Genomic DNA, 15,624 nt, shown 5'->3' with positions numbered 1-15,624 from the left:
ATAAATGTGATGAAAAAACGTCGAGTCAAGGGACTAGAGAATGAGGGAATGTGTGTTCAGGGCATGCTATTTTTGATGGAGACAAAGGCCTCAATATTTTAGTGGCTACCCAAGTGAGTGAGCAATGCAAAATTTTGGGAGGAAATTCCAGGAAGAGGGAATTGCACGCGCAAAGGTCGTGAAACAACTGCTCAGTATCTCTGAGGAACAGGCTAATATAGCTGAAATAGAGCCAGCAAACTAATGGGGGATGAAATCAAAGTCTTATAGGCACTTAGGTGGAGGGAAGATTTTATTTTTAAGCTATTTAGGAAGAGGTTGTCCAAAGGAGTAGTATTTATTTTGTAAAAGTTGCTCTAGCACTGTATTACAAAGACTATTTAGCATTTAATAGCATACCAACTGCTTAAGGAACTTTGGTGTTAACTAATCCTCAGAACAACCTTAGGAGGTACAGTAGTATGTTCATTTTACGGAGGGAAACAGAGGCAACAGAGATTGAATAGCTCACTCAAGGCCTTGCAGCTATAGCAAGGACAGAATTTTAAACTTAGCTTCATTGTGTGTGCTCTTTACACACAATCTTTAACTAGACTAGCGTGGAAGCAGGGATACCCTTAAGAAAGTTGATAATGGTTTGAGTTGGACTTAAGAGGAGTAATTTCCTAAAGCAGGGATTCATTTTCCCCCAATTTGGGACTTTTATGAATAGGGTGATTAGTAAGCAAGGTGGAACAAAAAAAGAAACACAGCCATCACATTTGCCAGTTAAATGTTTGTGTACTATTAATGGCCTGCATAAAGCTATGCTGTTTAGGGAATGCAGCCTATAAGCTTTATTTTGGCTGCAGGCTTCAATGCATTCACTGTTAAAACCTCCAATTTGAACCAAAGGGCAGGTGTGAATTTTAATTTTTTAAGAAAAATCATGGCTTTCAAACTACTCATTACAAAAATGAAGACCTAAAGTTAGTTCTGGTTTTCCAAAGTGTTCAGTGCTCAGCTGCAGGTGGTTTGGCTTTTCTTTTTTTTTTTTTTTTTTTTAATCACCAAAAACAGCAGACTCTGAGTCTTTGACCCTTTAATCAAGAGAAATATTCCAGTAGAGAATTCTCACAAAAGCCTATTTATTAACCCACTGGGAAAGAGAATTTTCTCTTCACAGCTGTGAATTCCTATAAGGAAAAATCTGCCTTAATTATGGACATTTGCTTTTAGATAACCATGAAATAGTATTTTTCAATAAATACTTTTTAAATGGGAGGGGAGAAAGAATGAGTGTCTTAAGAATCTGAATCTAGCCCCAAATTGTGAAAGGAGTTATAATAAACAAAAAACAAGGTCGAAAATAAGTAGAATAGAAATCACAGTAATGTCTTAATAGAGTTGGAAATATGAGTATTGTTGTACTGAACACAACCCTATAAAACTTCACACAGAATAGATGTCACAGTTCCTATTTATATCCTGGAATTGACACTGATCGCTCAGAGCTGTGCCTACAATATAGAAAAGGATTATGTCAGGATAAATTCATTTAAAGTCAACTGAATACGTTTGGTAAAGTCTTGATGGTGGGATAATGTAGATTAGCTTATGACAAAAGTTGAATATATAAGCCTTTTTATATTTGCAATTATTTTCTTCTAAAGAATGCTTATCATTTTTATGTGTTTTTTTCCTTTTGCCATATTTTACAAGGTGAGGTATGACTTTATGAATCATATTTTATAACCCTAACAAATCCTGAGGTAATCTTTGTAAAAATACCTGTTGTGATCAAACTGACATTCATTCTTTATATGTTATGCCTAGGGTGTACCTGTGTACTGATACACATAAACTAATATAACCAAAAAATGTATTAAGTGACCAAAAAACACAAGGCAGTTTAGTCTAACAATGGGAGAACTATGCACTGTTCACGTGGTAACCTTTCACAAGACTTTTTATTAATCTAAAAGTTAAAGTTTAAATGTAAAATTTTCAGTGGTGATAACGAGAATGTATGAAGAAAATGTTGTATCAAGATATATCCAAAAATAGAAACTGCTTCCTGATAGGCCTTTTAGATAATTTTTTTGTCCTTTGTCTTTTTATTTTTATTTATTTATTTATTTTTGCTTTTTAGGGCTGTACCCATGGCATATGAAAGTTCCCAGGTTAAGGGTCCAGTTGGAGCTACAGCTGCTGGCCTATGTCACAGCCACAGCAACACCAGATCTGAGTCATGTCTGTGACCTACCACACAGCTCAGGGCAACACAGGATCCTTAACCCAGTGAGCAAGGCCAGGGATCGAACCCACAACCTCATGGTTCCCAGTCGGATTCGTTTCCACTGTGCCACGACAGGAACTCCCATTTTAGAATTATACACTAATTACTGCTAGAATTTAGATGCCTTTACCTGGCACCACCTGAAATGTAGTTTATTGCAAGGGATAATCTATTAGTCTATGTAGAAAACTAGAAGACCCAAATCTTAAGACTCTGAAGCCTTATGGCAGACTCATTTATACAGCCATATTAAACTGTTATTTTGACAAGTAAAAGAATTATAAGGGTCTTATGACTATTAATAAGTGTCATTATTCGCAAGGTTGAAAATTTCCTGTGACACTTTAGGAGAGCAAAGAAAAGGAAATTAATCAAATGTGGATATACGCAGTGTTCCGTTATGGATGCATCAGTGTTATAGGAAAAACAATTCATAACTTAGGAGAGAGTATCACCTTTGTGAGATGTTGCAAAGTCAATGTTGATACCTGAAGGGATGGTTCACGATGCGACTACTAGCTAAGTCATCAGATTTAGCTATAAGTTGTAGGACTTTGAACAAATGTATTCAAGAAAAATAACTTTAAAATTATTACAAATTTTACTAAAATAGGCAACATTTTGGCAAAAGATTACAAAAAGATTTTAAAAATGTGTATCATAAAAGAAAGGATACTTTTAGTGAACTCTGGTGAAGTTAGAAACATAAATAATTACATTGGAAGAGAGTACAGCTTTGATGTGAAATGCATGGATATAAACTAGACTGTCTGGCTTGGTCACTAGACTGGCTTCATTTTACACCTTGTAAAACACACAAAAAAAGAGATACATGGTATAAAGAGGAAGAGGAAGAGTAGATGACTTAACATCTCTGGGCCTCAGTATGCTTGTTTATAAAGCAGATGTAATGATAGTACTTATGCCATAGAATTATGAGTATTAAATGAGTTAATATATGAAAGTTTTCTTAGAACATATATATACACACCACTGTTCCTTTAAATAGAATCCTAGAGGAATCGTGTTTATGTATGTTTTTAATAAAATAGTTTGAAATCTTCTACTTCAGCCACATCTATAGAACACAGTATGTATACCTTAATTTGGAATATATACATTGTATGTATTTGTAGTCTCACAGTACCTGACATATTAAACTCTTATGTGTACTAGATTTTATTATTATCAGGTTGGCTGCATTAATAGGTAACTCACTACAAACAACAGTAGTGCTTCTGCTAGAAAGACATTATAAAGTTATTTCCTGGACTAATAAGCTCACTCAGTCCCTAAAGTTTGAATGTATAAAGAGCTATATTTTCAGTGAAAGCCCAGCAAGTAATGGTATACCATCCTTCCTTAATATCTGTTAATGAAGACTACAAAATAATACACAATTTTTAATTTCCAAATAAAGGTAGGAATAATACTGTGTTCTGTTATAGTTCTGGCTGAAGCAGAAGATTCCAAGTTGATTAAAAAAACCCACATACTTCTCTAAGACTAACTCAAGGAATATAGTGCAATATAACTAAAAGCATAAATATTTTAAAATTTTAAAGCATTCCTGTTACAAAATTAAATAACATGATACGTAAATTTAAAGTCTAGAATCATTGATTTAAATAAACTTCAGGATCAGGCACTGCTGGTTCCTTTACATGGTATAAGAACAAAGCAAATGTAACAAGGCAAACTGTGGTGACATGAGGAAATATGGTACATAAAATTCTATAATAGCAACAGCATCTCTGACCACAAACAATACTTTAAAATCATGCCTTGGAGTTCCTGTCGTGGCGCAGTGGAAATGAATCCGACTAGGAACCATGACATTGTGGGTTCGATCCCTGGCCTCGATCAGTGGGTTAAGGATCTGGTGTTGCCCTGAGCTGTGGTGTAGGTTGAAGACGCGGCTCAGATCCCGCATTGCTGTGGCTGTGGAGTAGCTCCGATTCAACCCCTAGCCTGGGAACCTACATATGCCACAGGCGTGGCCCTAAAAAGCTAAATAAATAAATAAATAATAAAATCATGCCTTGAACACAGACATTTATTTGCACATGTACTTTCCTGGTACCTTCTTCCTCCAGATTTCTATCTGCCATCACATCACAAGACAAATTATAAAAAATTGCAAGAGCCAAAGTTTCTACCCATGGGTCACCTTTCTGATTTCCTATGGTAGTACAGTGAGGGAGAGTCAGACAGGAAAATCTTTTGAGAATATCAAGTCTGATTTTAATATTCAGTTAATAATCTTAGTATGCTCAGAGGTGGATTTTCTTGATAAAACAGGCTCTAAAGTAAGAATTTCCACATCACACAGTGATAACTACTAAACAAAAGCAACATGCATGGGCAATGTGAATGCTTCCTGAGGTGGATATCTCATATTCAGAGTACAGGCACTGCCACAGCAAAAATGGAATTTGTTTTTTAGTAACTCTGAGATATGTTGATTTGTGTGTGTGTGCACATGCATGTGTACATGTGTCTATGTGCAAGTGTGTATTACGTATATTTTGTATTTTATTTATTAAGTTGGTATTTTAAGAGAAGGGAAACCTATAGTAGCTCCCTTGGGACAAATATGTTTACAGCTCCCTTTCTTTGTAATACACTTTGAACGAATGGGTAGCATCTGGAAATGCTAATACCTTTGGCTGAGGGTTATTTATACTCATGAAAACAATGTTAGAGACTGAAAACAAATTAGGTAGGCAGGTTTTAAATTGCATAATTGAGAATTTTATTTCTCTAGGGAGACAGAGGAATAAAAATGTGTTTTTCATCCAGTGTATAAACAGCTAAATCCTTGATACTCCAAAGAAAAACAAAAAGGACAGACAGTTCACACATACACACGCATTCAATGAACATATAAAAACATATGCCTCTCCATACACTTCTAAACTTTTAAAAATACAAATTAAACAATTTTTGATTATTAAAATTCGAAAAGATCTTTTAAAAGAGTAAGAAAGGATGCTCTCAAAAAGATACTGATATACTGCTGGTGGTAATATAAATTGGCAGAATCTTTCCTGGAGGATAACTTGGTACCATATATCAAAAACCTTGAACATTTTCACCATCTTTGACTAAATCCTTTGACTACTTAATAAGTAGTAGGATTTATTCTAAGGAAAAAATCCAAAAAAAAACAAAGCCTTATGTAAAAAGCAGTTATCAGAGCATTAATCAGAGAAAAATTAGAAACAACCAAAGGAGGATATTTTAGTATATCCATACTGATGAAATATTTTAACTTATAAAATTCATGTTTTCCAAGTACATTTAATAATATGAAAACACTCATTAAATATAAACTATGTCACATGATCCTACTTTTTTAAAAATAGAAAATTATACGTCTTTTCTTTCTTTTTTTTTTTTCCTTTTTTTAGGGCCACATCTGTGGCACATGGAACTTCCCAGGCTAGGGGTTGAATCCAAGCTGTAGCTAGCTGCCAGCCTACACCACAGCCATAGCAACGCAGGATTCGAGTCAGATCTTGCAACCTACACCACAGCTCACGGCAACACTGGATCCTTAACCCACTGAGCGAGGCCAGGGATCGAACCTGTGTCCTCATGCATGCTAGTCAGATTTGTTAACGGCTAAGCCACCACCAGAACTCTTATGTGTCTATTTTTAAAAAGTGAAGAAAGCACACCATAATGCTAATGCTAATTACGTTTGGATGATAACAACTTTAATTTTTACTCTATACCTACCTGTATATTTTTTAATGATTAATAATAGTAAGGCATGCTTTATTTTTATAATACTTAAAATATTTTTTAAAATAAATATTTTCAAAATAATCTAGAACCTTGTTTTTCAATGTGTGGTCTGTGGACCAGCTATATAGCATCATCTCAGGCTTCACCCCAGACCTATAAAATAAGAACTGCAATTTAATAAAATCCCCAGGTGATTCATATTCACCCAAATGAGCACATATCCTCTTAAAATCAGAAATCACAATATATATTTTTAAAATAACATCACCTGTATTATTTACTATTGATGTTATAATACAAACTTAATAGCTTAAAAAACATTATCTCAGTTCTGAATGTAAAGAGCTCTGACAACTAAGTGCAATGATCCTGCGGTGGAGGAAAACACTACTATAATGGACATTATTGCCAAACTGACACAATTAAAATATGGGTAATATACAGATAAAAGAATGACATCAATGTTAAATTTCCTGCATTTGACAGCTGTGCTGTGGTTGTGTAGAGTACTCTGGTTATTAAAAAAGAATATATATATTTGTGAGTGTATTTAAAGGAATAAAAAGGTAATAAGATATATGCAACCTACTCTCGAATTTCTCAGAAAAAAATATTATTATATATTACACACACAAACAAACACACACATGACAAGCCAAAAACAAAAACAAAATAGCAAAATGTTGGCGTTCCTGCTGTGGTGCAGCAGGTTAAGGATCTGGGGTTGTCTCTGAGGCAGTGTGGGTTTGATCCCCAGCCTGTCACAGTGGGTTAAGGATCTGGCATTGCTGCAGCTGTGGCTCAGATTCAATCCGAGGCTCCGGAACGTTCATGTGCAAGTGTGGCCAACAAAGAAAAAAAAAAAAGGAAAATATTAAAAATTAGTAAATTTAAGTGAATGGTATAGGGAAATTCTCTGTCCATCCAGGATTGGTTCCAGGACCCTCCTGCAGATATCAGATCCTCAGATAATGGTGTAATATTCCTATGTAACCTACACACATCTTCCCATGTACTTTAAATTATCTTTAGATTACTTATAATACCCAATACAATGTAAATGCTATGTAAATAGTTGCTGGCATGTGACAAATTCAGGTTCTGCCTTTTGAAACTTTCTGGAATTTTTTCCCCAAGTATTTTCAATCTTTGGTTGAATCCTGGTGAATGTGGAACTCACAGATACAGAGGACTGATGGTACTTCCAAATGAAAAATGCAATTCTAGTTTCTCTCTTATACCAAATTTGGCAGCCAAAAACTATTAGACATTTAATTAAACTGTTTAAATGTTTTTGATTGCCAAAAGTTGATGCTGAAAAACCAAGCAGTCTGAGTTTGTCATTTTCTACTTTCTAGGGTAATTCTAAGATACTTTCTTTTCTCTCCCCTTTCCCCTACTCCTCCCCCTTTTTTTAAGTGATTTGACATAAGACAGAAAGTAGAAGAAAAGAATGGGTGCTCTAAGTACCTTGTAAAGCACATTCTGGAATCTCGATAATACTATAATTACGCTTAAAATAATGTTTGTATCAGTGAACATTTATAAATTTGGTGTATACAGGAACTACTATTAATGTTTTCTAAAAAGTAAACAAAAATTGCAAAAGATACCATTTACAAAAGATAACTACTATTAATGTTTTCTAAAAGAAACAAGTTTACAAAAGGTAACTTAGAATAACAAAGTTGTCAATTTTCATCAAGGATCAAATAGGAATATAAAAGTTAGTGAAAAATATGGCAACTATCTTCTCTATGTCAAGCCCACATGTGGTAGGTAGCATGGCCATTAAGATGTCCATGCCTGGAGTTCCCGTCATGGCACAGTGGAAATGAATTCGACTAGAAACCATGAAGTTGCAAGTTTGATCCCTGGCCTCACTCAGTAGGTTAAGGATCTGGTGTTGCTGTGAGCTGTGCTGTAGGTCTCAAGATCTGGCTTGAATCCTGTGTTGCTGTGGCTGTGGTGTAGGCCAACAGCTGTAGCTCTGATTGGACCCCTCGCTTGGGAACCTCCATATGCCATGGGCTGTGGCCCTAAAAAGATAGAAAGACAAAAAAAAAAAAAAAAAAAAAGTCCAGGCCTTAATCCCCGGAAGTTGTGCATATGTCACTTTTTACAGCAAGAGGGATTGTGCAGATATAATTAAGGTTATATACATCAAAATAGGGGGATTATCCCAGATTATCTGAGTGGGCCCACTTGAAGCACATGCGCTCTTAAAATCAGAAAACTTTCTCCAGTTGGAGTCAGAGAGATGCAGCAGAGGGTGAGGTAAGAAAGATTCAAAGTATGAAAGGAACTTAACCCACTGTGCTGAAGGTGGCCACATGAGGCCACACGGTAAACATGAGAAGGAATGCAGGCAAAGACTGGCCCCTGACTGACCGGCTCACAGAAAAACAGGGACCTCAGACTTAGAACTGCGTGGGACTGAGCTCTGCCAGCTGTAACCAGGATAAACCTGGAAGTAGATGCTTTCTCAGAGTCCTCCGAGCTCCATCCCGCCAGCATACCAATTTTGGCCTTTAGTTTAGAGAAGCCAGTTGAGGCCAGTCAGACTTCCAACCTACACATCTGTGAGATAAACTGATTTTGTTTTAAGCCACTAAATTTGTGGTAATTTGTTATGGCTGCACTAGAAAACTAACACTCAGATATTTTCTTAATTTATATTTTATTCTAGACATTTTAATTAATCAAGATAAATTTTAAAATTAGAAGCAAATGATTTTATGACAGTTCTAGCTTTTTATTTCCTCATCAGTTTTGTCACTAAAGGGAAACATAATGTTTGAGTGACTAGATTCTGAGCCCCATGGAATGCCAATTTTTAATTTCTAAGATAATGTTTTACATTAGAAAATGTTTTTAAAAAGCTATTTTCTCTAAGAATGTTTCACATGAATATTATGACTCAATTGAAGGCAGTTTAGTACAAGGGCCTATATGTGCCAAGTAGACCTAAGTATTTCTGACATATTAATTCATTACATGTTTTATCAGCTGGTGCTCAAACAGTTTGGGGGCAGGGAGTTGGGTGATGCTAGATAGAATGTTGCATGAGCTCATTTCTTTGGAATATTTATACAAAGAGTATTTCTCATCTTCTGAAATAGTTTTCACTGGTAATAGAAGAGAAGCAGGAATGAAAATGTCAGTTGAGTGAATTCCAGGCCATTCTCTAAGGTAAGAAATTTAAACAAGCTAAAAAGAGCCAACCTAAGATAGGAACTTATCCTTTCAACAGAATGCTATGAAAGCTTTTGGTGTTCTTTGGAACAAGAAGATATTTTCAGAATATAGTTTGTCACAGAAGCTAACTGAGGGTACCGATAAAGCTGGGGGAAAACCAGCTAGAGTAACTTGTATTAATTTATCACTACCTTGGTTGTAACTGTGGCTAGTAATATAGTTCAGTATACAATCCTATTAGCCTTTAATTTTTAATCCCTTTGCATTTAATATATAGATTTTAAAAGGGTGAATAGTCTAGGACAAAGTTTTTCGCACTTCTGTTGCAAAGTATCAGTTTCAATTTTTTAAAAATTTCTAATCAGTTGTAAACCAATAATTTCTAAAATATAATAAAACTGTAATACTAAAAAAAAAAAAAAAAAAAAAAAAAAAAAAACAAGCAAAAACCCAAGACATAGAAGTTCCTTGAATGGAATGCCTAGCACAAATAGGTAGTAAACATAGGTTTAATGAATGACTCTCCTGAATGCAATATGAGGGTCTGTAGATGCCAAATAGTTGGTCCACAAATGAATACATCTTCATTGGGAAAGTGAATGTATCTGCTATGTTACTGAATATATCTGATGAGAGCGCTACCCTCAGACATCTCCTAATCGAAAGAACTAAGTATTCTATGATGTTCTAGGACACATCATACTTCTTTCATCTAGAGAACAACACAGGAAGGTAAATTAGCAGTATTAAAAAACTAAGGAGTTCCCATTGTGGCGCAGTGGTTAACGGATCTGACTAGGAACCATGAGGTTGCGGGTTCGATCCCTGCCCTTGCTCAGTGGGTTAAGGATCCGGCGTGGCCGTGAGCTGTGGTGTAGGTCGCAAAAGCGGCTCGGATCCCGAGTTGCTGTGGCTCTGGCATAGGCCAGTGGCTACAGCTCCGATTCGACCCCTAGCTTGGGAACCTCCATATGCTGAGGGAGTAGCCCAAGAAATGGCAAAAAGGCAAAAAAAAAAAACAAAAAAAAAACACTAAATAAACTCTAATTTTTTTTTTGTGATTTTGCCTTTGTCCTATACCCTAACTACACCTAAACACAGGTCAGGAATGAATATAAAGAATGATGGAAAAGTCTACTAAATGCTTAAAGATAAAAACCAGACTCTATGTTAGAGGGGAGGGTACACTTTCTCCAGAGTACATTTATAAAGTTTTAATTTGCACTTTTATGCACAGGATTTTTAAGTGTAATAATGTACATTCACATATAGCTTAGAATTCTTTATAAATATATTTAAATATATACTATATATGTGTGTGTAAATGCGTGTATGTGTGTGTACACATATATTAATTTTTAGGGCCACACTTGTAGCATATGAAGTTTCCAGGCTAGAGGTCAAAGTGGAGCTGCAGGTGCTGGCCTATACCACATCTTGTGGCAACACTGGATCCTTAACCCATTGAGCGAGGCCAGGGATCAAACCCTTATCTTCATATTGTTGGGTTCTTAACCCATTGGGAACTCCCATATTTTATATATTATATATATAATTACATATAAATTATAAATTCCATAATTACCTGTATTTCAGGGTAACATAAGAAAAGCATTTAATCTTTTCACACAGAGAACATTTTATGTTTAGTCTCATACTGTCCATAAAGCCAATGACTACTTCCTCCTTACAAAATAAAATATAGCTTCCTAATGCAATTTGCACTGATGACAGCAGAGGGCACTATCAGTGAAATGGCCATTTTTCTTCATGTACAAGAATCTTCCTCAGTTAGTATTAATTTTCCAAAAGGCTGCAATCTTTGTAAATTGTCTTATACACCAAAATTATTTTAAAATCTTGATTTATGTGAATATAAAGTGATATATTTCAACTTATAAATTGAAACCTGAGTCAAAGAAATTTTTAAAAAGAAAAAAATAATATAAAATGTTACTACTCTGCATGAATTAGTTTACTGAATCTTTCTTCAGAGTATTTCTAATATCATATGATGTCATTCATATGAAGTTCAAAAAGAAAAAATAGAGTATATTGGCTATAGAATAGTTATCTTATAAAACTATAAATGGGAGTTCCCTTCGTGGCTCAGTGGTTAACGAATCCGACTGGGAACCATGAGGTTGCAGGTTCGATCCCTGACCCTGCTCAGTGGGTTAAGGATCCAGCGTTGCCGTGAGCTGTGGTGTAGGTCGAAGACTCAGCTCAGATCCCGTGTTGCTGTGGCTCTGGCGTAGGCCAGCAGCTGCAGCTCCAATTAGACCTGTAGCCTGGGAACCTCCATATGCCGCAGGAGTGGCCCAAGAAATGGCAAAAAGGCAAATAAATAAATAAATAAATAAATAAAACTATAAATGAAAGTGAGAAAGTAATTATAAAATTCAGAGTAATAGTTTCCTATGGATGGAAATAAAGGGACCTGTGGGGGGCTCAGGAGTGCTGATAATGTTCCAATGCGTGACCTACAGCATGGTTACATAAGTTCCCATTTTGCAGCAAGTCATTAAACTGAACATTTATGTTTTATACACATAAAACCAAAATGCAGAAAGCCTTATCAAAATTACATTATTCCTGCAAAATACTGCTATCCAATACTAAAAAGAATTCTAGGGATTGAAGGGTTAATTAGTCCTAAATAACCTTCTCTAATATTATTCCCTAATCAGCCCAAAATCTCCACAAAGTTATTACAAATCTCAGTAAAAATAGGAAGTGTATCTCAGAAAAACTTATTAGTAAAAGGACAACAATAGCAGTCTCTTTATTTTATTTCTTCGTCTTTTTCGTTGTTTACTTTTTTTCATGTAATTCTTCTGAACCTTAAAGTTTCATATATTTCCTTGGTTTCCCTCCCAGGGACTTTGCTAATATGGATTTGATTTATCCAAAATCATTTTGTATTAACTTTTTGAAATGCATAGTAATGAAGTAATGATGGAGTTATTCTAGACTAAAATTACCTACTTTAATGATTAGCAAAAAGAAAATATTCACTAATTGATTATACTGTTTAAGAATATATAAAATATTTATATTCATGCAAAAAATAAATTTGAGCATATATTAATTTTATTCATGCAAGGAGTAATAGAATTTTCATCCTACCTGAAATCACATGCTGTAGTAAATTCTGCTCCTCCACCCAGTGCCCGACCTTGAACCAGTGCAACACTTATTAAAGGAAGTCTGCATATTGAAAAAGGAAAAATGGATATTAATATTTTTAATGTACAAATGTTATTTAAAAACTTAAGAATGCAGTAGAAACAAAACTATTGAACTATGTTTGTAATAACAATCAAACTTCATTAGTAGAACCATTAGCCTGTATGTCATGAGAAGCAAAACAATGTAATAATGAAGATATAATAATTCTTCATTTAAATTTATCAGAATACCCCCCCCAAATCACTACATATTTTTAAACTATAGCCATTTTCATTTTCTTCCAAATAAATAGATGCTATTTTACAATGCAGGTGTACCTCATTTCACTGCACTTCACTTCATTGTGCTGGATTACTAGGCTTTGGCTAATAGCCAAGTTGTGAATGCAAAAAAAAGTTTGCGAATGAAATTACGTGTTACTCCAGTGACCACAAGAATGATAAGAAAGCAAAATGACCTTATGGCTAATAGGAGGAAAGTTTATTGGTCTGGATAGAAGATCAAACCAGCCATATGTCCTTAGTCCAAAGCCGAATCCACAGTGAGGTCCTAACTCTCTTCAATTCTCTAAAGGCTAAGAGAGGTGCAGAAAATGCAGAAGAAACATTTGAAGCTATTAGAGGATGGCTCACGAGGCTTCAGGAAAGAAGCCATCTCCATAATATAAAAGTGCAGGAGAAGCAGTAAGTGCTGATGTGGAAGCTGCAGCAAGTTATCTAAAAGATCTAGCTAAAATCATTCATGAAGATGGCTACACCAAACAGCAGATTTTTGAAGTAGATAAAACAGCTTTACATTGGAAAAAGATGCCACCTGGGACACTCATGGCTAGAAATAAGTTAATGCCTGGCTTCAGAGCTTCAAAGGACAGGCTGACTCTCTTGTTAGGGGGTGATGCAGCTGGTAGTTAGTTGAAGCCAATGCTCATTTACCATTCTGAAAATCCTAGAGCTCTTAAGAATTATGCTCAATCTACTTGCCTGTGCTCTATAAATGGGATAACAAAGCCTGGATGACACCACATCTGTTTACAACATGGTTTACTGAATATTTTAAGCCCACTAGTGATCTACTGCTCAGAAAAAAAAAAAAAAAAATTCCTTTCAAAATATTACTGCCCATTGACAATACCCCTGGGTCATTCAAGAGTTCTGATGGAGAAGTACAAGGAGCTTCATGTTGTTTTCAACATCCATTCTGTAGCTTGTGGATCAAATAGTAATTATGACTCTCAAGTCTTATTATTTAATAGATACATTTCAGAGTTCCACTGTGGCACAACATGGACAGCATCTTGGAAGCGCTGTGATGAGCGTTTGATCCCCAGCCCAGCACAGTGGATTCAGGATCTGGCATTGCCACAGCTGCAGCTGTGGCTTGGGTCACAAAGGTGGTTCGGATCTGATTCCTGGACTAGGAACTCCATATGCCGTTGGGCAGCCAAAAAAGAAAAACAAAACAACAACAAAAAAGAAATACATTTCATGAGACTGTAGCTGCCATGGACAGTTATTCCTCTGATGGACTGGGGCAAAGTAAATCAAAAACATCCTGGAAAGGATTCACCGTTCTAGATGCCATCAAGGACATTCATGATTTATGGGAAGAGAGCAAAAAACATCAACATTAATAGGCATTCGGAAGATGATTCCAAACTTCTTGGGTAACTTTACGGGGTTCAAGACATCAGTGGAGGAAGTAACTGCAGATGTGTTGGAAACAGCAAGAGAGCTAGAATTAGAAGTGGCACCTGAAAATGTGACTGAGTTGTAGCAATTACATGATAAACCTTAAAAGATAAGGAGTTGCTTCTTATGGATGAGCAAAGCTAGTGGTTCTTTTGAGATGGCATCTACTCCTGGTGGAGATGTTATGAAGACTCTTGAAATAACAAAAAAATATTTAAAATAGTAAATAAACTTATTCAATAGAGCAGCAGCATGGTTTGAGAAGATTGACTCCAATTTTGAAAGAAATTCTGCTATGGGTAAAATGCTATCAAACAGCAGTGTTATGTTACACAGAAATCATTCAAGAAAGAGTCATTGAGAGTTCCTGCTGTGGTGCAGTGGGTTAATGATCCAGCTTATCTCTGTGGAGGTGCCGGTTCAATCTCAGGCTCAGTGCAGTAGGTTAAAGGATCCAGTGTTGCTGCAGTTGTGGCATGGGTTGCAACTCTGGCTCAGATTCAGTCCCTGGCTCAGGAACTTCCATGTGCTATGGGTGAGGCTGGAAAAAAAAAAAGAGTCAACTGACACAGCAAACTTTACTATTCTTATTTTAAGAAATTGCCATAGCTACCCCAGCCTCCAGCAACCACCAGCCTGATCAGTCAGCAGCCATCAACAATGAGAAGAGACTTTCCACCAGCAAAAAGATTACAGTTCACGGAAGTTACAGATGATGGTTAGCATTTTTTAGCAATAAAGTATTTTTTAATTAAGGTATGTACATTGGTTTTTAGATATAATGCTATCACATACTTAATAGATTATCATATAGTGTAAACATAACTTTTATATGTGCTCGGAAACCAAAAAATTTATGTGACTAGCTCATTTCAGTATCACTTTATTGCAGTGGTCTGGAACCCAACCCACAGTATCTCCAAGGTAGGCCTATATACAGCTCCTAGAACTTCTCAGCAGCTGGCAATCAAGAAAAATTCAATGTGATATTGTCTTAGTCCATTTTTACTGGTTTCAAATTACGGATGGAAAAATTAAGGCTGTATCCAAAAGGAAGAAATGTGGTACAGAAGATTGAGCTCTAAAACTGTGTTTTCATAAAGGTGCCTATCAAAACTCTTTTCATTACTCAGTGAAATGATCCAGAGACTAAACCTATACAAAATAATGGTTCTGAAGTAAAAGTAAGTATTCACCTTTTGTGTTTGAAGACCCGCTTTGCAGATGTATGTATTAAAGGGTAAATCTAAAATGTTTTGAAAGTATAGAATTTTTTCATAGGTCTAACCAAAATGAAAAGGTACAGGTCTAAAGTAACTGAAAATTTCATAACACACAATGGCTTCCAATAAAAAGGATTGTTTAAAAAAAAATTTAAAGATTTCCTAGAGTTCCCATCATGGCTCAGTGGTTAACAAATCCCACTAAGAACCATGATTTTGTGGCCTTGCTCAGTGGGTTAAGGATCTGGTGTTGCCATGAGCTGTGGTGTAGGTTGCAGACACGGCTCAGATC

At 35.7% G+C, this 15,624-nt stretch overlaps 1 protein-coding gene and 1 long non-coding RNA gene across 3 annotated transcripts in view; one reads left to right on the top strand and one right to left on the bottom strand.

Moving 5' to 3' along the window:
• ECHDC1 (ethylmalonyl-CoA decarboxylase 1) overlaps positions 1-15,624 on the bottom strand; it is a 45,966-nt gene that overhangs the window by 2,889 nt on the left and 27,453 nt on the right. The window contains exon 5 of one of the 2 annotated variants that reach the window (XR_014804027.1): positions 12,359-14,650. Coding sequence is in view for 1 of the 2 variants with exons in the window: in XM_003121214.7 (XP_003121262.3) it covers positions 12,359-12,439 (81 nt within the window). In the remaining variant the exon portion in view is untranslated. The remainder of the gene's footprint in view (positions 1-12,358; positions 14,651-15,624) is intronic. The other variant, XM_003121214.7, reaches the window with a different exon arrangement.
• On the top strand, positions 1,020-9,678 carry LOC146406030 (uncharacterized). Its single transcript, XR_014804029.1, has 2 exons — positions 1,020-2,280; positions 4,289-9,678. It is a non-coding gene; the product is annotated as an uncharacterized LOC146406030 (long non-coding RNA).

This window comes from Sus scrofa, chromosome 1 (genome assembly GCF_054392235.1).
Source record: "Sus scrofa isolate SSC_HxYL_T2T_F1_AM1 chromosome 1, Sscrofa_HxYL_maternal_Yorkshire_Landrace_v2.0, whole genome shotgun sequence".
NCBI classification, from domain to species: domain Eukaryota; kingdom Metazoa; phylum Chordata; class Mammalia; order Artiodactyla; family Suidae; genus Sus; species Sus scrofa.
Note: the sequence above shows the minus strand (reverse complement) of the source record. Positions and strands in the feature narration are given on the sequence as shown.